At 53.3% G+C, this 20,752-nt stretch overlaps 1 protein-coding gene across 9 annotated transcripts in view; it reads right to left on the reverse strand.

Moving 5' to 3' along the window:
- Positions 1-20,752, reverse strand: part of SPTBN4 (spectrin beta, non-erythrocytic 4) — a 74,869-nt gene that overhangs the window by 27,398 nt on the left and 26,719 nt on the right. For 4 of the 9 annotated variants that reach the window (XR_010837937.1, XM_067020221.1, XM_059045539.2 and 1 more), the window contains 7 exons: positions 18,206-19,136; positions 16,762-16,899; positions 13,404-14,154; positions 11,484-11,686; positions 7,767-7,857; positions 3,942-4,088; positions 2,233-2,496 (listed from right to left, as the gene is read on the reverse strand). Coding sequence is in view for 7 of the 9 variants with exons in the window: in XM_067020221.1 (XP_066876322.1) it covers positions 2,233-2,496; positions 3,942-4,088; positions 7,767-7,857; positions 11,484-11,686; positions 13,404-14,154; positions 16,762-16,899; positions 18,206-19,136 (2,525 nt within the window). In the remaining 2 variants the exon portion in view is untranslated. Of the gene's footprint in view, positions 1-2,232; positions 2,497-3,941; positions 4,089-5,216; positions 5,387-6,035; positions 6,147-6,300; positions 6,443-7,766; positions 7,858-11,483; positions 11,687-13,403; positions 14,155-16,761; positions 16,900-18,205; positions 19,137-20,752 lie in introns of those variants that run through there. The other 5 variants (XM_067020225.1, XM_067020222.1, XR_010837938.1 and 2 more) reach the window with 4 other exon arrangements.

The raw sequence follows: 20,752 nt of genomic DNA on the forward strand, positions 1-20,752 counted from the left end.
TGAATGGCCACTTGGTAGCTGTGTGACTTTGGGAGAGCCAGGACTCTTTCTGTGCTGTGGTTTCCTCACAGGTCCAGTGGGGATAAACCACAGCACTTCCCTCGTATGGCTGCTGGGGAGGAGGGACAGGGTATCAGTGGCTGGCACAGAACACAGATCAGTGGTTCTCAAAGTGTGGTCTGGGTATTCCTGGGGATTCCCAAGATCTTTTCAAGGGGTCTGCAAGGTGACAACATTGTTTAAAAAAATACTAAGCTGACGGGCTTCCCTGGTGGCGCAGTGGTTGAGAGTAGGCCTGCCGATGCAGGGGACGCGGGTTCGTGCCCCGGTCCGGGAAGATCCCACATGTCACGGAGCGGCTGGGCCCGTAAGCCATGGCCGCTGAGCCTGCGCGTCCGGAGCCTGTGCTCCGCAACGGGAGAGGCCACAACAGCGAAAGGCCCGTGTACCGCAAAACAAAAATCAAACAAAAAAACCTAAGCTGTTATTTGCCTTCATCTGTCTCATTCTCTTCCGGTGCACAGTAGAGTTTTGCAGGAACCATATGACCAGTGCTATTGCAAGAGACACTGAATGCAGGAGAAGAGGTGAGAAGCCAGTGCTCTTTTTTTTTTTTTTTTTTGGCCACACCAGGTGGCATGCAGGATCTTAGTTCCCCCGACCAGGGATCAAACCTGTGCTAACCACTGGACCGTCAGGGAATTCCCTCCAGTGCTCTTTTAAGCCAGGCAGGAAAGGGAGCTCCAACGTTGAAAACGATGCCAATCTTCTGCCTACATTTTTTTGTTGTTTTGGAAAATAGTTATTCTTCATAAAAGAATGCTTTAGGGTTCAGATGTGATTGATTTATTGTTGTTGTTTCTAAAACAAATCAATCGTTTAAATATGTCTCAGTTTTCATTTTTAATATAGTAAATATTAAACACGCAAACAAGCTCTTTGGGATCTCAGTGATTTGTAAGAGGTAAAGGAATCCTGGAGACAAGGCAGTTGAGAACCGCTGGGGTACAGAAAGCAATCATGTCCCTGACATCCTATTCAGATCTGTTGCTCTTTGCTTCTTTGCCCGTCTCCCTCACCAGAATGTGAGCCCCACGGAGGCCATGAGTTTTTGTCAGTTTTGCTTACTGCTGTATTCCAGAAAAGCACCTAGTGCGTTGACATAGGCGCTCAATAAAGATTTGCTGCATAGATAACTGAATAAATACTAATTAGTGTCATGTGCTTTTATTATCAGTCGACTTTTTTTTTTTTTTTTTTTGCCAGACACTATGTCAAGCACTTTAGAAGCATAACTATGCAGGAGTGATAAAGAGTTGAAGGACCTGGATTTGAATCCAAGCTCTGCCACTGGCTACCCTGGGCCATTAGTTCACCTCCCAGAGCCTCAGGCATTGTTCCTGGGATGTAAAGGCAGGAGTTGTCACACCTTGGGAGGTGAGACAAAACTCCTACATTCGCACCTCCAGTCAGCACGTCAGACAGTAAGATACCAAGCACCACAGGCTGCCAGGCTAGGAGCAGAGATAAAGCAGACACTGTGTCTGTTCTCTAAGAGCTGCTGTTTTGTAATGGAGACACTGGCTAGCTGTGTGTCCTTGGGCCAGGCGCTCTACCTTCCATGCCTCAGTTTCCCCGTTGGTCAAATGGGGGATAATAACAGTACCAATCACTTAGGGTTGCTGGGAGGAGTCAGTGAGAGCTCGGCACAGAGGCTGGTGGGGGAAGCACTCCATGAATGCCGTTATTTTATTCATTTATTTATTTTGGCCACCCAAGTGGCATGGGGATCTTAGTTCCCCCACCAGGGATCGAACCCGTGCCCCCTGCACTGGGAGCACGGAGTCTTAACCATCGGACCACCAGGGAAGTCCAAATGCTGTTATTATTCTGTGCAAAGCCATCCCCCTACCTCTAGGCCTTGGTTTCTCCATCCAGGAAACAGGTGTCAGGGTCCTGGAAAACACTCAGTGTGCTTGTTATCTACCTACTGCTTTTTGGCTCTAAATCTTTCCTCCCCCTTTGTACCCCCTGCCCTAGGGGTGGTGGGTGCTTCCAACAGTGGCTACTAGCTGGACTGCCTCAGCACTCCCTGTTTCCAGCTCTGCTAACACATTTCAAATAAACCCCTATCTTAAATCCCCTCTGTTTGAAATACCTCAAGTGGGATCTCACTCTGACTCTGGCCCCACTGTGTTTAGAAAGCCCCCGTCTGTGTCAGCCAGGCCGTACCTGCAGCTTCTTGAGCTGGCTGTTGACAGTGGCCAGGTCTCCACCAGGGTCCACATCTTGCAGCTGGCTTTCCATGTGAAGGAGCTTCTTGTCCAGCTCAGCAAAGCTCTGCACCAGCTGGTCGGCTTTGCTGGCCTCAAAGAGCTGCCTCGCCTTGGCCTGGGTGGTGCTCTCCAGCTCCGCCCAGCACTGCCGGATCTCACCCAGCTTCTTCCGCACCGAGGCTGCCAGCTCTGGTTTCTCCTGCATCAGTTGCTGGCCCTCCTGCCCCAGACGATGGGAGGCAGGAAATGAGGAGGAGGGAGTGGATGGTGGGGAGGGACAGAGAAATATGGGGGCAGCAGAACATAGGGAGGGATGTGGAGAGAGAGAATCCAGGAGTTGGAGACACACAGAGAGACAGAGACATGAGGGGTGGTTGCAGAGAAAGCACCAAGCATGGGATGAGAGACGAGGAGAGACAGACAGATAGACAGAGGTGTGGGGAGGGAAACAGACAATACAGAGGCATGAGAAGGAGACAGAGAGACACAGATAGCCATAGAGTGATGGATACAGAGACGTGCACAAAGTTAGAAACATGGGAAGAGGACCATAAGACAGAGAAGGGGAGCGAGAGACAGAGATGGAAGAAAGAGACAGAGAGAGAGAGGCAGAGAGAACAAACCTCCATTAAACTCAAAGTCAAGGAGAGTGGCTTTGCCACGTGCCACCATTATGGGGCATCGGTGGCCATTTAAGGGTTTAAGACCCACCTGGGTGCCTCTGTTTGAGTGAAAAGAGTGGGGGGATCCAGGGCAGCAGGTCTAGGGGCAGTTTTGGGGGTTGATGCTTAGAGCAAAAGTCTGCCTGGGTCCCTCCAAGCTTAAGTCAAGCTCCAATATATGTTGGCCGAGAGCCACATATATCATATTACATATTAAAAATAACAATACCATAGCAATTACAGCTCCTAGGTGCCTGGCCTTGTGTTAAGCACTTTATGTACTCAAGAGCCTATATTTATTATTTCCTAATTTTAAAGCAAAGCATAAACAACAAGGTCCAATTGTATAGCACAGCGAACTGTATTCAAAATCTTGTAATAAGCCACATGAAAAATAATATATATACATGTATATGTATGTATATATGTATATACATATATATAACTGAATCACTTTGCTGTACACCAGAAACTAAAAAAACATTGTAAATCGACTATACTTCAATAAAAAAATTAAAATTAAAAAATAAAAATAAAGCAGAGCAAACTCAAAGAAGAGGCTCATAGAAGTTAACACAATTCCCCCAAGGCCCCAGAGCTGGTAACAGGCATAGACAGAATGAGAACTCAAGGTCGTAGGAACCCAATGTTCACTTTAACCCCAGCTTCCCAGGGCTGCCCCAACCTGACTACCTGACTTTCTATTTTAAATGCTCCAAATGGTGTGGAAGGAACCCTGGTGGGGGAGATTATAAGAAGGGGTGAAATATTTAACAACCATTCAGAAGAGATGTTGGCCATTTTATAGACAGGCAAACTGAGGCTCAAAGAGGTTACGTGAATTACTCAAGGCCACAAAACTAGAAGCAGATGTGGAAATTATCTGAACCAGTTCAGGGGTATGAGAAGAGCAGGCTGGCAGTGGAGGGTGAAGGAGGTGAGACATGGGTTCCCTGGAGGCCCCGGCACCTGGCATGGGCAGCGGGTCCTTCTGAATACTCACCCTCTCAATCTTCTCCAGCCACTCCTTATTCTGAGCCAGCTCTGCCATGAACGCCTGATGCCGGAGCCATCTCTTATGCAGCTTGTGGCCGTCTTCCCGCGTGCTGTCTCGCGCCATCAGCATCTTCTCATGGATCCAGCCATCCAGCTGTGCAGGACGGGGGAGGGGCTCAGCCAATTCCCCACAACCTGCCATAGTTCCCCCCCATCCCCTCCACAATGTCCCAGGTTCAGGGCCTAGGCTTCTAGGACTGGGGAGGGAGAGAAGGGTGGGATGGAAAAAGATGTGCAAGTGAGGCCTTTATGGCAGGGGTGTGCAGCTTAAGCCCTTTCCTAGGGAGTAGGAGATGGATGAAAGGGTCCCCAGAATGCATCATCTCTTAGCCTTCTGTCCTCAGAGCAGCCCTTCTCAACTCCTCATAAGCCCTAAGCCCCAAGGTAGGGTTCCTGGGCCAGTCTTCCCACCCATAGCCAAATCAGCCCTCCAAAACAAGCCCTCCAACCTAATTTAGCTCACTTCCAATTCAGTCTCGTACCCCTCATCCCCAGCAATACTTAGACCCTTCAATTCAGTCTCGGCCACCTCCAATAAGGACCAGTTCAAGATCTCCAACCCATTCCCAAAGGTATCAGGTGAAGCCCCCATATCTACTCCCACACCCCCGATATGGCCAGATGAACCCCTAAAAAACCTCCCAACTAGTGCCAAGTCTAGTTCCCTCCAAACCATCCCTCCAGGGCTTCCCTGGTGGCGCAGCGGTTGAGAGTCCGCCTGCTGATGCAGGGGACGCGGGTTCGTGCCCCGGTCCGGGAAGATCCCACGTGCCGCGGAGCGGCTGGGCCCGTGAGCCATGGCCGCTGAGCCTGCGCGTCCGGAGCCTGTGCTCCGCAACGGGAGAGGCCACAACAGTGAGAGGCCCGCGTACCGCAAAAAAACAAAACAAAACAAAACAAAACCATCCCTCCAATGTGGGGTAGACCCATCCCCTGCAACCCAGATCCAGCCTCCTTAATGAGCCCATAGGACTCCCCAAATCCAGCCTTAAGGACCTAGCCCAAGACCACAGTTCGCCAAAACCATGATGCATTCTGGCCCCCAACCAAAGCCAACCCCCCAAATGCAAGCATCAGGGCTACCTTCTGGCTCCCCAAATGAGTCTACCCCAAATGAGATGCTACAAATCTAGCATCAGAGTTCTCCAGCATGGACCAGATAGAACCTCCGCAGCCAACCCCCACCTCCCAAACTAAAGCCAGTTCTAGTGCCCCCACTCACCAACAAAACCAGTCATCCCAAATGCAAGCAACAGGAGTGGGCCCCTCTCACTACCCTCGGCAGGCCCAGTCACAGGGCTGCTTTCTGAGCCACCCCTCTCTCCCAGTGAGACTTGTCCCTCAAGCAGGAACCTCCCCACTCATGACCAAACCTGGCACCTGGGCAGTTTGCTCCTCCCCTTTCTCCTCCCCCCTCAGTCACAAGATCCTCCTCCTCCCTCTTGGAAAAAAAAACAACAAAAAACCACGGACTCTGACTTACAGTCATAGCCAAGGACAAATTCCCAGTCGGCCAAACCCCACTCCATGTCCCCTGAGCATGTGCTCCCCAGGGGTCCAGGACAGCGTCATACTCCCTCATACATACACAGATACACACATGAGCCAAGTCAAATGCTGAATCCCCCAATGCTATCAGATTCCCGACAAGCAGGGAAGAGTTTGCCAATGGCAGCCACAGCTCATAGGGAAGGCAAAGCCCCTGAAAGAGAGGTACTCTGTCATCAAGGTAAAGCCCCCCAAAAGTGACTGACCCCCATCACTGAGGGCAAAGCCAGAGTCCCCAACAACCCAGGAAAAAAGCTCCCAAATGTCAGAGCCCTCCAAACCCAGAGCAAGTCCAAGACCCTCATCGTCCAAGGCAGATCCCCACAAAAGTGATTCGCCCCCATCATCTAAGGCTAACAAAGATTCTGCAAGAATCTCTCCAAAGGTTGAGAGTCCCCCAACCCCAGGGCAAATCTCAGATGCCCCATTACCCATAGGAGAGGCCCCTAGAGAGGTTGGGACCCCCTTAACCCCCAGGGCAAATCCACACTACCCCAGGAGTAGCCTTAGAAGTCCTCCCTTTCCGCTATTCTCCCTTGGGACCCGGCCCCTCAGTCCGGCCCGCAGCAGCACCGCGGACAGCTCCCGGCATCTGGTCCCCTCCCCAGGGCTGGGGTCCCTGCGCCTTACCGACCCGCCCCCGCGCCGCCGGCGCCCCTCCCTCCCGCGGCGGCCGGGCGAGCACGCGCCCAAGCCCCCTCCCCCGGCCGCCTCAGAGGGGGTGAGCGTCAGTCCCCTCCCCTGGGCGCCCCCGAGACCTGAAGTTGGCGGAGGCGTTGACGGGCGGTCCCTGCAGCGGGCGGGCGGGCTCTCGCCCCTTTAACGCGACGGCGGCGGCAGCAGTGGTGACGGCTGAGTCTCCGGCGGACGCGCGCCCCCGCCCCCGCCACCGCGCAGCGGCAGCGCGCCCGCCCGCGCGCGCCCCCTGCCTGCCTACGTGCCCGCCTCTCTGCCGGGCCCCAGATGCGCGTAGAGGAGAAATCATCACCCTCCCTAAAGCATGGGGAGGGGGGTGTTCCTGCGCCATCTCAGATGATTGCTGCTTGGTCCAGAACAATCTAAAGAGAGGGGGAAGGGGCTCCTGGGCCAAATCAAACGGCGTGGGGGAGAGGGGGTAGGCTGGGGCCTGGGCTACCTCAGCTATGTGAGGGGGTGAGGTGGGGTGGGAAAGGGCTCAGATTCCTGGCTACCTCAGCTATACAGGGGTAAAACATATGGGAGGGAGCCGGAAATATCTCGTATAAGATTTCAGTCCAGAATAATCTCCAGTGGGAAGAAGGGGGACAGGGGGTTCTTGAACTCATCTCTAGTGGGCTCGAGTCCCAGACCCACTTCTAATGGACTTGAGTTGAGAGGGGGAATATGGAAGCCCTTATCCATTTCATGTGTGGGGAGAACATGTGGGTTCACCATGGGGGGAATCAAATCATCTTTAATCGGGGAGATTCGGACCTGGTTCCTGAACCATCTTCGGTTGGGGGAAACTTAAGTACTGTATCATCGCGGAGGGGATACTAATTATCCTGAGTCAGGTAGATAGATGAGACCAGGACCATCTCTGTTTGGGATTAGGAAAATGTTTACTGGGCCATCTCTCATGGGGCCATCTCTTATGTGGTCAGGGTCCAGAATAGTTTCTATGGAATGCAGAGTAAGGAGAGAAAGGCAGCGTATCTCCTGGGCTGTCTCTAATGGAGAAGGGGACCTGGACCACGTCTGATTTGGGTTGATACTAACGGTTATGTAGTTCATCTCTGAAGGGGCAGAGCTTGATTTCCTGGACACTGTTAAAGGGGCGAAGGCTTGCTCGGGGACAGTCTCTGACCGAAGCTGCGCTCTGGGCTTCTGGTCCACCCACGGCTCCCCCCCCCCCCCACTCCTCTCCTTGTCTCCCGTCCCTCTCTCCCCAGCAGAGAGCTTCTCACGAATCTCCGGCGGGGAAAGGTGAGATCAGCGCGCGTCCCCGTGGGACCTGTGGGCGCGGACGCGCGCCGTTGCCAGGGGCACCCAAGGCCCCTCCCTCCTTCCCCAGCGCGTGGGTGGAGGAGACTTGAGGAGCATGCGCACTGAGGCCAGGATCCGCACGCCTCCTGGCGGCGCGAGGTGAACATCGCTCCGCGACCCACTTAGACGGGGCGTCCCCTCCCCCACTGCGCCTCAGTCCTGGAGCACTTCCCTTCCTAGGAAAGAAGTCCCTGTGCCCCAGCACAGCTGGAGTTCCTACCTCGTGGCAGTCTCGGAGGAAGTGCTGCAGCCCAAGTTGGTCGTGTAGCTTCTGCATCCATTGCTGGGCCCGTAGTTGGTTTTCTTGGCTCCTGGGGGTAGGGAGATAGGAATTGGGGGAAACCTGTGTCTGGGGGCGCTGGGAGTAGGGCTGTAAGGGCGTCAGGCTTGGCAGGGCTAGGAACCTGGGGCATATGTACGAGCAACGAAGAGGAGAGAGCAAGGTAGGGGTGGGAGTAAAGGCAAAGAAACATCAGTGGGGGCAGAGCCAGGGACAGAGCTGGGGGAGGAAGAGAGAGGAGGGAGGGAGAGTTAGACGGGGGAGAGAGAGAATGGGAGAGAGAGGGACAGAGACAGACAGATATCTGAAAAGAAAGAAATACCCTTAGAGAGACACAATCCCGTAGAGAGAGATAACAGACCTACAGAGTAAGAGATACCGAGAGAGATAAAATGAGAATGAGAGACACCTAGGGAGAGAGAGATTGACCAGGGCGGGGGGGGGGGGGCATATGCAAAGGCTTAGAGAGATAAACAGGAAAACATACAGGCACAAGACCAGAGATAAAGAGAAACAAAGACTTCAAGAGGGAGTGATTGACAGAGACTTGGATGAGAGACAGACAAAGAAAGAGACCCCGAGATAGAGAAAATAGGAAAACACAAGGGAAGAAATGAAGCAAGGGTAGTGCCAGAGACAGAGAGAGAGATAGAGAGACAGAGGAGAGCAGTAGAAAGGAAGCAGAGGGAAGGAAAGTGACAGAGAGGGTCAGGGGAGGGACAGCCCAAAAAGGGACAGGAAGAGAAGTGGCCAGATGCCCCCAGTAAAAGACACAGCCAGCCAGACAGAAGGCTGCAACAGAGTTGGAGAGAGGGATGAGAGCAGGGCATGGATGGATGCAGCTGGAGCCACACGGAGGCAAGGAGGGGCAGGCCCCTGGCCTAAGTGAACTGGCCGGGCTGGACCCAGGCCCCGCCACCCCAGAGCCAGCAAGCACCGCAGCCCCAGGCAGTCTGGCCTCCTGCCCACAGTGCAGGGCAAAGTGCCCAAGAGGGCTGAGGGGGTCCCTCTTTGCTGTGCCTTGAACAAGCAACTCCCAGCTCAGGGCCTTGGCATTGGCTGTTTCCTCTGTCTGGAATGGTCTTTCCCCCAAAGTGTACTCAAATGTCACGTTCTTAGCAAGACCCCTCCTGATCACTCCCCAACACTTTCTGGCTTTCTTTCCTTCTTTAACTTTCTCTTTGCACTTAACACTATCTAACACACTGTATATGCTACATATTTCTCTTGTCTGTCTCCCCCACCGTATGTCATTCCATGAGGGCAGGAATTTTTTGTCTGTTTTGCTCACACCTGTATCCCCAATGCCTAGAAAAAGGAGCTGGCACACAGTAGGTGCTCAATATATATTTTATGAATGAAAGAAAGCAAGAGAGACAGAGAGGCAGAGAGAAAGAGGGAGGGCAGAAATAAAAGTAAAATATCCGAGAGAGAGAGAAAGGCAGAAGAAAAGACAGAGAGATGAAGATATAGGTAGAAAAAACAAGGAGGGAGAGACAAGGAAACAGAGATGCATTGCTGTACAGGGAGATGGAGGCAAAGAGATGGAGCGTGTGGGAGAAAGTTACAGAGAGAACCACAGGCAGAGCTGGATGGAAGGGCCAGAGACAAGCAAAATATGTACTCCCTCCTGCCAAGACTCGGCTTAGGAACCAGGAAATAGGAAATGCCTCTGAAATTGAACCGGACTCAATCCCTCCAGGCCTTCACCAGCCAACTTGTCAAGCATCAGTCCTAGGGATGAGGAAAATCTCTTGTTTCCGGGAGGGTGAGAAAAGAGCTGTGACCTCTGGCAAGTCTGTTCCCCTCTCTGAGCCTCATGTGCCAAATGCAGACAAGATGCGAGAGCGCCTTGCACGCAGGACTGGGCCAGGTTCCAGGCGAAATGAGGCTCGTGGAGAGAGAAGTGACTTGCTCTGAATCTACAGGTTGAGAGGCAGAGCTGGGAGTAGGACCTGGCCCTGTTTGACCCTAGGGCTCCCACGGCCCCCTGCATCTCTCCCATCCTGGCCCTGACCATGCTGGGCCATCCTTGTCAGACAGCATGCGAGCTCTATGAGGGCAGGAATCGTGTTCTGTCCTGGTCACCGCTGCGCGCCCAGCATTGCCCCACACAGGGCCTGGAACACAGCGTGGACTCAGTACTTGTTTAGTTGGCTGAAGAATAAATGAATAGGGACTTCCCTAGTGGTCCAGTGGCTAAGACTCTGTGCTCCCAATGCAGGGGGCCCGGGTTCGATCCCTGGTCAGGGAACTAGACCCCGCATGCTTCAACTGAAGATCCCACATGCCTCAACTAAAGATCCCTCATGCCGCAGCTAAAGATCCCGCACGTGGCAACGAAGCTCCCTCATTCTGCAACTACGGACCCGGCACAGCCAAATAAATAAATATCTTTAAAAAGAATAAATAAATAAACAATAGAATGAAAGGAGCCATTCATGACTGCAAAGGAATGAAGGCGTGACTCATAAGGAACAGCCCTCCAGGCTCCTCCTCCTCCTCATGTTGCAGAGCCCGGCAAAGCAGACACTCAAGAAATGCTGGGTAGGGCTTCCCTGGTGGCACAGTGGTTGAGAATCCGCCTGCCGATGCAGGGGACACGGGTTTGTGCCCCGGTCCGGGAAGATCCCATATGCCGCGGAGCGGCTGGGCCCGTGAGCCATGGCCGCTGGGTCTGCGCGTCTGGAGCCTGTGCTCCGCAACGGGAGAGGCCACAACAGTGAGAGGCCCGCGTACCCCCCCCCCAAAAAAAAAAGAAGAAAAGAAATGCTGGGTAAAAGAAGGAAGGAGCCAGGCCTGGAGCAGAGGACACTCGATCATGAATTTGCATCCTCAGGATGAGAATCTCCATAAAAGTTTTCCTTTAGGAAACTCCAACCTTGTCCCAAATGAATTTAGGGAAAAACGACGCCGGAGACCGAAAAGACAAGGGGCTGGGGCCTCGGGGCTGTGGACGGTGGTGGAGGGACTGCGTATGATTTCCATCAGGAGACAGAAGATTGAGCAGCACTGGACTCTCTTCCTGCCTCGCTCACGCCAGAGGAGAAAGCTGGGGTCACCAGGACGGGCAGAAACAACAACAATGACAGAGAGAAAGAAGTGGACCTGGAGGAAATCCTATAAAGAACTCTGCTTGAGGGCTGGGGTGGTTTTTTTTTTTTTTTTTTTTTTTTGTGGCGGGGAGGGGTTGCTGTTTTGTTCAGGGCTTAGAATAGTGCCTGGCACACAGTAGGTGTTAACATTTTAACAACCAGTCCAGCTATCCCAGGCTGAGGGCAGGCTTGGGAGAGAAACTTTTCATTGTATATCCTTTTGCAGCTTTGGGGTTATCAACCACCAGTTACCTTTTCACAGGTCATCAATTTAAATCGAATCTAAAGCAATATGGAATTGTATAGAAATCAAAGACACAGAGAGGGAATTCCCTGGAGGTCCAGTGGTTAGGACTCCATGCTTCCATTGCAGGGGGCATGGGTTCGATCTCTGGTCGGGGAACTAAGATCCCGCAAGCCGCATGGCACGGCCAAGAAAAAAAAAAGAGAGAGAGAGACAGAAGAGCAGAAATGTGATGGAAAGAAAGGGAATTCTGGCCTCCTCGCCCCTCCCCTGTGCTGAGATCCCACCCCCTTTGCCACTGGGGTCTGAGGGACCTACTTCTCCAGCAGCCGAGTCACGGCCTCCTGGGCCTGCTCCCCGTAGGCGTTGCCCTGTCTCAGCAGGCTCTCAGCAGCCTGCACGGCCACCTGCATCTTCTGCTGGTTCAGCTCCATCGTGGTGAGAAAATCCCGGTGCTGTTTCAGTGCCTCCTCCACCGCCTCCATGGTGCCCGGCAGGTCCAGACCCGACAGTGCCATCTCCTGGGAATGGGGGAGGGGTGATGCTCCGTTTAGCCCTGCTTCATTCCAGGACCAGGGAGAGGCTGCCGGCCTGCCTTGCCACCGCTTTCCTCTCCCTTGCTCACTGTGTTCTAGCATTGAACACGCCAGGCATGGTCCCATTTCAGATCCTTTTCCCATGCTGGTCCCTCCAGATAGCCCCATGGCTGGCTCTTTCACTTTCTTCAGGTCTCTGACCATCTGTCAAAAATAGCATCCTCCTCCCCCAGCCATATCCCTTTATCCTGCTTTATTATTTTTCATAGCATATACCTGACATGATATTATATATGCTATTCCTTGTTTATCATCTCCTCCCCCACATATATACACACACACACTAGAATGCCAGCCACGCGAGGGTGGGATTTTGTGTTTTGTTTCCTCTGTGCTCAGCTGCAGAATAGTGCCTCGCACAGAGAAGGCACTCAGTAAATCTTTCGTTAATTGATGAAGACTGACCTGGCTCCTGTGTGACTTCAAGGAAGTTCTTTCCCTCTCTGGGGTTAGTTTTCTAACTGGTAAAATGGGTGGATCAGAAAGGGTCTCTCAAGGCCACCTCAGCTCCAATATTTAGTAACCTCATGATTCCAGGAGCCCCCTGTCTGTTTCTCCAGATAATCCTCTTACTGGGTCAGCTTTCTCTAGATAACCAGCACAGGTAGTCATGCTTTCTAAAATGATCCGTAGGGAATTCCCTGGTGGTCCAGTGGTAAAGAATCCACCTTACAATACAGGGGACGCAGGTTCGATCCCTGCTCAAGGAACTGGGATCCCACATGCCATGGGGCAACTAAGCCCGCATGCCACAACTGCTGAACTCGCGTGCCTCAACTAGAGAGACCGTGTGCCACAAACTACAGAGCCCATGTGCTCTGGAACCTGTGCGCCACAACTAGAGAGAAGCCCATGCCACAACGAAAAATCCCGCATCCCGCGGGCCGCAACTAAGACCCGATGCAGCCAAATAAATAAATAAAATGATCCCTAAAAGCTGATACCTACTGTTGGACAATCTGAAAACTGGGTGTTCCATCTTGTCCAAATCCTCAAATTTGGTTCCCATCCCAGAAAGATCCTCCCAACGGATTAGCTGTTCCCAGATAACCACGGCACTTGATTCCTCAAGCCATAAAGGCAGTTACCCTCTCCAGAGAATCTGCAAATTGCCATTCCCAGTAAGAAGATAATCTGCTAATTTAGGCCCCCAGAACCACTTAATCCACCATCATCTACTGACCCCAATAATCTCTCAGCCTGAATTCCCTCTACCATAATCTTTATCCTCTGTTATCCACCCCAAGATCTTCTTTAAACCCCACTGACCATCACCAATCAACCTCATACTCTTACTTCCTTCCAGACAATCCACAAACCCAAGAAGCCACTCCAATGAACACCCCAATGCATTCCTTACTCAGAACAGTCCACAAACTGCCACCTAAAATAAGACGCCACCCCACACATCGTAATCCTCAAATTCTGTTACACACCCACCCACACACGTTCACACCGGATGCTCCACAAACCCAGCCATCCGTACCAGATACCTGCCACACACACACACACACACCGCCGCTGACAGCAGATAAGTCACGAAGCCAGTGGTCCCCGCAAACACACACCTCCATACATTTCCCTGTCCCCGAAATCCCCCGCGGCCTCAGACCCCCGCCCGCGTCAACCCCGAAGCCGGCACCTGGTTGCGCAGCGCCGCCCGCGCCTGGCGTAGGTCGCGCAGAAAGAGCTGGTAGACGTGCGCCTGGACCAGCGCCTCCCTGCGCGCCTCCCACAAGCCGAGCAGCTTGTGCCAACCAAGTTCGAGGTGCGGCAGCCACTCGTCGAGAGCCAGGCCCGAACCCAGCTCGGTGCCGTCGCCCGCCAGCAGTGCCTCGCTGGCCGCCACGATGCGCGCGTAGTCCTCCTCGCGCTGGTCCACTTCCTCCTTGAGGGCGGCGTGGCGCGCCAGCAGCGCGTCCGCCTCTTCCAGGCTGCCGGGCAGGAGCCCCTCGCCGCCGCCCGCCGTCTCCTGGGCGCGCACCAGCCAGTCCAGGAAAGCGTCCAGGTCATGCAGGAAGCGCTGTAGGCGCCCGGCCGCCGCCACCGCCTCGCCACAGGCCTGAGCCGCGCTAGCCAACGCGCCCCACTCGGCGCCCAGTTCCTCGGCACCCTGATGCAGCCGCGCAGCCTGAGCCGGGAAGCGCACAGCCAGCAGGGCCGCCTCCTCCTGGAGGGCCGCCTGGCGCGGCTCTAGCGCTTGCAGAGCAGCCTCCAGACCGCTGATGCGCCACTGCAAGGCGCCGCCCGCGCGGGGAGCGCTCTCCACAGCCCTCCGCTTCTCGCGCACCTGGGCGCGCACCTCCGCCACCTCCAGCAGGTGGTTCTCCACCAGCAGCACCGCGTTCACCTCCTCTTTGCGTTGTTCCGCCAGCTCCACGATGAGGTTCCACCTGCCCAGGGGAAGCAGGGCGGCTTAAGGAGGACGGAGACCCCTCTTGGGTGTGGAGGGCCCATCGACCCTAGGTAGAACCCAGCCACTGTGTGACCTTAGAATGTCACTTATCTCACGGAGCCCCAGTTTCTGTCTGTAAAATGGACTCTACCAGGTACATTTGCTTAGAACAGCGGTCTCAAAATGTAATCTGAGCAAGGGCCAAATTATCTTCATCAAAATGCTAAGATGCTATTTGCCTTTTCACTTTCATTCTGTCCCGAGTGTACAGTGGAGTTTTCCAGAGGCTGCAGGACAAAGACTGACTGCAGAAGCAGACCTGACACCTCAGCTGCCTTCTCTTAAGCCAGACATTAAACAGATGTGCAAAAACGCAAAACAACGCCATCCTTCTTGCTACATTTTTTGGTTTGTTTTGAAAGGTTTTTCTTCATTAAAACATGTTAGCTATGTTAACAGACTAAGTTTATTATTGTTATTTTTAACGACGTAATATTTTTAAATTACTCAGTATTTATTTCTAATATAGTAACTATTGATAGATATAACCCACTAAAACAAGCTCTTTGGGGTCCTTAATAGTTTTCAAGAGTGCAGAGTGTTCTGAAACCAAAGAGTGTGGGAACTGCTGGCTTATGACATCAGGTAATACGTTGGATGCAATGAATAGTTACTGAGCATGTACTATAAGCCAGGTGCTAAGGCGAACCTGTTTTATTCCAAAATAAATAAATGGGGAAAATTACGCATTGCCCTGTGCCTTCAGGCAAGTGGTGATATTTCTCTGGGCCTCAGTTCCCTTTCATAAGCAGTGTATGGTCCAGTTTATAAGCACAGAATCCGAGCCAGACTGCCTGGCTGTGTCAGGCTCAAAGTCAAATCTGAGCTATGTACCCTTTGGTTAGTAACCTTCTCTGTGCCTCAGTCTCCCCGCCAGTAAAATGGACATAGCACTGTACCTACCTCATAGGGGTGTTGTGAGAGTCAAATGAGTTATGGTGTGTGAAAGTGCTTAAAAGAGTACCTGTTAGCTACTATTATTGAGTGGGGATAATAGTCCGCACTGTTGATATGGGGACTTGATATGGTCCCGAAGACCATATCAGGGCCTTTGCCTTGGCTGTGCTCCCTGCCTGGAATGCTCTGTACCCTCCCTCCCCTCCCCCATATGTACTCTTCCTGCGGCTGGATCCTTCTCGTTCCCCCCATCCCTTTTTTTAAAGCTCTGCCCTCACCATCCTGAAATCCTTTTCTCAGCCAGTCCCCAGGGAAGTGGCCCCAAAGCAGGCTGCCCTCCCTTCTCAGGGAAGCTGAAGGAAAACAGCTTCCCCCAGGTCCACCCGAGCCCCCCGGGTCCCTCACCTGTAGGACCCACCTGATGGGGGGACCTTCCTTGGCTGCCTTCTCATCCCCTTTGAGGGCCCAGCTCAAAATGTTATGGCTGACCGCAAGATCTAAAATCACCCCCAAGCTCCAGTTATGCCCTACCAGGTCACTCTATTTCCTGCATAAATCCTTAAAACTCTCTAAATATCTTGTTCATGTATTAGTCTGTTTGTGAACTCTCTGTCACCTCTAGAATGGACACACCACAAGGGCAGAGATTAGGACTCTGAAATCAGAAGGACTCAAGTTCAAGTTCTGCTCTGGCCAGATTTGCCATGTGAACTTGGGCAAATCTTTTCCACCTCTGACCCTGTTTCCTTATTTGGAGAATGGGGATAATTATGTCCACTTCACTGGATGTTTAATAAGTTCATGTGGCTAAAGCACTTAACACATCCTCTCACTGAACGCCGTAAATCACTATTGCTGTCATCTTTTTAGGCGCTGGTGCCCTGGGATTGTTGAGTCTACAGAGACTTGGAAATCACTGGATATTGGGATCTTCCAGCACAGCAGTTAAGGGCACAATCTTTGGAGTCAGACAAATCCAGGCTTGATCCCCATAACTTGCCATGTGACCTCAGGCCACCTTCACCTCTCTGAGCCCCCATTTCCTCCTCTCTCACATGGGTAATTTACACCCCCACAAAATTGCTGGGAAGACTGAATATATATATATATATATACATATGATCAAGAGCCCCAGTTCTGGATTCAGGCAGAACTGGGTTTGACTCCTACTTACTAGACTGAGTAAGCTTGAATAAGGATTTCACCTCCCTGGATCTGTGTCTTTATCCATAAACCCTACCTTGCAAGAACTACTGGCAGTGATCTAGCGGGAAAGATTTAATTTGTTGCTATTCTTAAAGAGTTCTGAATTCTGGAAACTTTCCTATGGAAATTTGGATATTGGGAGATAAAACAAAAGTACTTGGAAAATGTCCTGGCAGACAGTGGATACTCAATAAATCATTTCTGAACAAGTAAGTTAATACCCCATTGAAATGTATTATGTCCGCATTTTACCACATCACCACTAGCAGTGGGTATTTTAATTTTTTTTCAAGATTTTGCTAATTTACCAGATGGCCCTTATCATCTCAGGAATTTCAAAGTGCACGTTCTTGATTTCTGCAGTTGGTGAATGAGGAAAAGAATGATGGCAAGAACTGGTGTGGGATACCTAGAAGAACCTCCAGCCCCAGGCCTCACCTACCTGCTGTTGAGGTGGTCCTGGCAGGAGCGCACCTCCTCTGAGCTGGGGTGGCCTCCTTCCACCAGTTCCTGAACTGTGCGGTTCACGTCCAGGACACGGCCCATCAGGCTGTTCATCTCCTGGTCCAGACTCTCAAATCTGCAGAAGAAGGATGGACGTGCTCAGAGAGGCCTGGACCCTGGGGACCTGTTCACTGGCTTTGGGGAAGCTGCCTTCCCCCTGGTTCTTCTCCTAACTCTCCAACCTCACCTCCTCAGGCTCCTTTGCTGGCTCCTCTTCTTCTACCTGCCACTTAAATGTTAGATTCCTCCGGGCTCTGTCCTGGGCCCTCTGAGCTTTCCCTCACATCCTGCCTGGCCCATCTCACCCACTCCCACAGTCCTTGCCCCTGAACCCATCACTCACACATGTGTCTCCAGCTTCAACCTCATTCCTTTTGAACCTGTCTCCAACATTAAAGCCTGCTGTGCACCTCCTCCAGGGTCCTCACTGTACTCAAACTAGCTTCAACATCTCCTCCAGTTTGTTCCTCCTCTGGGTCTCCATCTCAGGGACAGCCCCCGGCCCCATTCCCTGGGCTCTGTTTTGGACAAACACTCCCCCCAAGCCTGTCTGCCCCCATGGCCTGTCTACCTAGGCTCCAGCCCGGGTCCAGTCCTGTCCTCTCCTACCTGAATCCTTACCTCAGCTGTCTCTCTGGGCTCTCACCCCCTCCAACCTACCCTCCACATTGTAGCCAGGGAAATCTGTTTTAAGCTGGCCGTGGTCCTCCCTTGTTTAAAACAATGCCCGAGGCTGTGGCTTGGGTAACTGTGGGCACAGTAACAGCGGGGACCAGGCCTGTGTTTCCAGCAATGCTCAAGCCCAAGACCCGGAACAGGGCAGGAGCTCAGTAAGTACCCACTGAATGAATGGATGGATGAACATGCTCAGAGAGACAGGTGCAGAGGGTTCATCCACTATTTTAACAACCCATTTCTAAATCTGCCAACAGACCAATCAGTACCTAATGTGTCACGTGGTGGTAACTGCTATGAAGAAATGTGAAGTGGGGTGAGGGAAGAGAAAGTGACAAGGGTCAGCACAATTTTATAGCTAGGGAGGTGACATCTATGCAAGGGCAGTGGGAGTCCCAGGGAGAGGGGTCAGGCTGGGACACCCCTGAAGGAGCTCAGGGTAATTTCGTGCCCGGTGACCATAAGCCTCATAGTAATAATAGCAGCCGCTCATGGAATGCACCCTGGACCCAGGCATTTGCTAAGTCGTTTGCACATACTAAGTCATTTATTGTTCTCCAGTAGCCTGTGAGGTTGGGACTAATATCATTCCCATTTTACTGGAACCCCCGGTTCCAGGTGAGTGGACATGGGAACTGTTGAACCAAGGAAGGCGAGACTGTGTGCGTGAGGAAGGGGACCGGGGAATCCCAGCAGTACGCGCTCACCGGTGCTGCACCACCTCGACGTCGTCCAGTGAATCGGGCACACGCATGGCGAGCAGCCACTGCTGCTTCTCACCGATCCACAGCTCGCACGCGTGCACCTCGCCGAACATGCGGTAGACAGCGAGGGCATCCCGCAGCCACTGGCGCCGCAAAGCGGCCACCTCGGTCACCTCGGAGAACAGCTGCTCGGCCTCCACCACTCGCACCTGCAGTGCCACCACCAGTGGCCCGGCGCCGCTGGCGCCCCCCAGTGTCGCCAACTGACGCCGCAGGCCGCCCACGGGCCCGCGATGCGCCTCCACCTCCCCGGTGAGCGCGCGGTGCTGGCGGGCCAGGCGGCGGCTGGATGCTTCGTCGTGGCCGAAGTCGCCCGCGGCTGCTAGGCGGTAGGCGTCGCGGAGCCAGTCCAGGAGCCCGTCGAGGTCAGCACCGAACTGGTGCAGCGCCCGCGCCTCCTGCAGCCGCCGCTCGCGCCGCGCCGCCGCCTCTTCCAGCCGCTGCCAGCGCCGCCGCGCGCTCGCCGCGCGCTCCGCCAGGCCCGCCAAGTGCACCGTCTCGGCGCCCGGGCCCACGGCGCCACCGGCCGCGGCCAGCTCCTCGCCGCGCCGCAGGGCCTGCTGCAGCAGCGCCCGCCGCCCTCCCACCTCGCCCTGCAGGATCTTGTGCTGAGCCAGGAGGCGCGCGGTGCTGTACAGGTCGTGGGCGCCGTCCGCCGCTCCCGCCGCGCCGCCGCCGCCCGCCGCCTCTAGGAGGCGCTCCTTGTCGCGGGCCCAGCTCTCGGCCTCCTCCAGCTCCTGCAGCAGGGCCCACAGGCTGCGCGAGGCCTCCAGTTCCGCGCGCCGCCCAGCCGCCTGCTCCTGCAGCTCCGCCAGACAGCCGTGCACGTGGTTCACGCGGTTGCAGATGACCTGCGGATCGCAGGGCTGGTAACCTGGACCAGGAAAAGGGGAAGATCCCGGGTTGGGCACGGGCCAGGGGGCATCCAAGAGAGGGTGGTACAAGGCTACCTGCCTAGTCCTTGGCCCGACTGCATCAGATGCCAGGTTACACCTCTCCTCCTCCAGGCAGCTTTCCCTGACACCCCAAATCTGGAGCAGGTGCCTTCTCTGGCTCTCCCAGGCTTCTCTGCTTCCCATCCCAGCCCGGACCACTCTGCCTGTGACTCCTTCACCCAGCTTTGAACCCTCTGGGCCGTCACTGATAGTCTGTCTCCCCTACTGGACTGGGAGCCCCGTAAGGACAGGGCCAGGGACTGCCTCCAGCACACCATGTCCCCACCACTGCCCAGCACAGGGTGGAGCCCAGAGCAGTCACCTAGTGACAACGGTGACTTATTGATTGAATGATGAATGGAAACAGAGATTCAGAGAATCCTAGAATGTGTATATTTTAGTGTAAGTATACAGTATTTTCCCTTCAGAAATGGACCAGATGAAACTTCTCTACTCTTAAGCTATGCTTCTGGGTTCCCTCTCTCACCCTCTGTCACCTTATCTATTAACCCAGTGATGACCTAAACTCCTTGTTTGTCTTCAAATATTTCACCTTCCTCCTGGACCTCTGGTTTGTGACTGAGAACTGTGAGATTAACTTAATGGGTTGCAGCCAGCATTTCTTTAATGAAATGGAATAGAATGAATAGAAAATATCAGAGGTAAGGGGAAGCATTGTTTTATAAAGACTTTGTGTCTCTGTGTGTCTCTGTGTGTGTGTGTCTGCACGTGTGCCTGTGAATTCTGGGTCATGAGGTAAATGTATTATTTCTCACTGGGTCAAAACAGTATGAGAGACACTGCCCTAGATGGCCTGTGAGATTTCTGCATTTCTGGACATTCACTGAAATTGACCCAAATACGGAGGCATTCAACTGAATAATAAACATCAACAGCATCCATGTATCTGGCCCTTCCTCTGACACACTGTCATTTAATTCTCACAACCATTCTATGAGGCCAGTATCCTCCTTAGCCCCATCTTGCAGATGAAGAAACTCACACCCAGGGAGGGAAGCTACTTGCCCAGGATCAGCTAAGAAGTAGTCGAGCAGTACGCCACACTCTGGACCATTTATCAGACAGCGCTGCCTCCCGTCACCATGACAACACCCCCCACACTAGCCTCTTTGCTGTTTTCACGGCGCTGCTGGCGCATTGTCACCAGGCACCGAGACTTCACAAGGAAAAGACCGAGGGAGCTTCCTTGACAAACATCCGTAAGAATGAGGAGGAGGAGTGAAGATGAAGGAGGGGGTCCCGACAGTGTCTCATGGGGTCATGAGGCTGGTGATGGGCTGAGCTAGGTGGGGATGTCCGCACTGGGGCTTGGAAGGAGACCTCAACATCTGCTCTTCGGACATGACCCAGTCCATGAGAGTGAGAAACCCCTGACCATCCTGCAAGCTGGACAGCGTCTTCCTTTCCTAACAATGCTCCAGGATTCCCAAGGGCCATGGCTCCAGATAAAGGAGTGAGACAGACCAGCCTCCAAACCCTCTCTCTGATCAGCTCTGCGGCTCTGGGCCTCAGTTTCCTCATCAGTGAGAAAGCA

Source organism: Kogia breviceps, chromosome 18 (genome assembly GCF_026419965.1).
Source record: "Kogia breviceps isolate mKogBre1 chromosome 18, mKogBre1 haplotype 1, whole genome shotgun sequence".
NCBI classification, from domain to species: Eukaryota; Metazoa; Chordata; class Mammalia; order Artiodactyla; family Physeteridae; genus Kogia; species Kogia breviceps.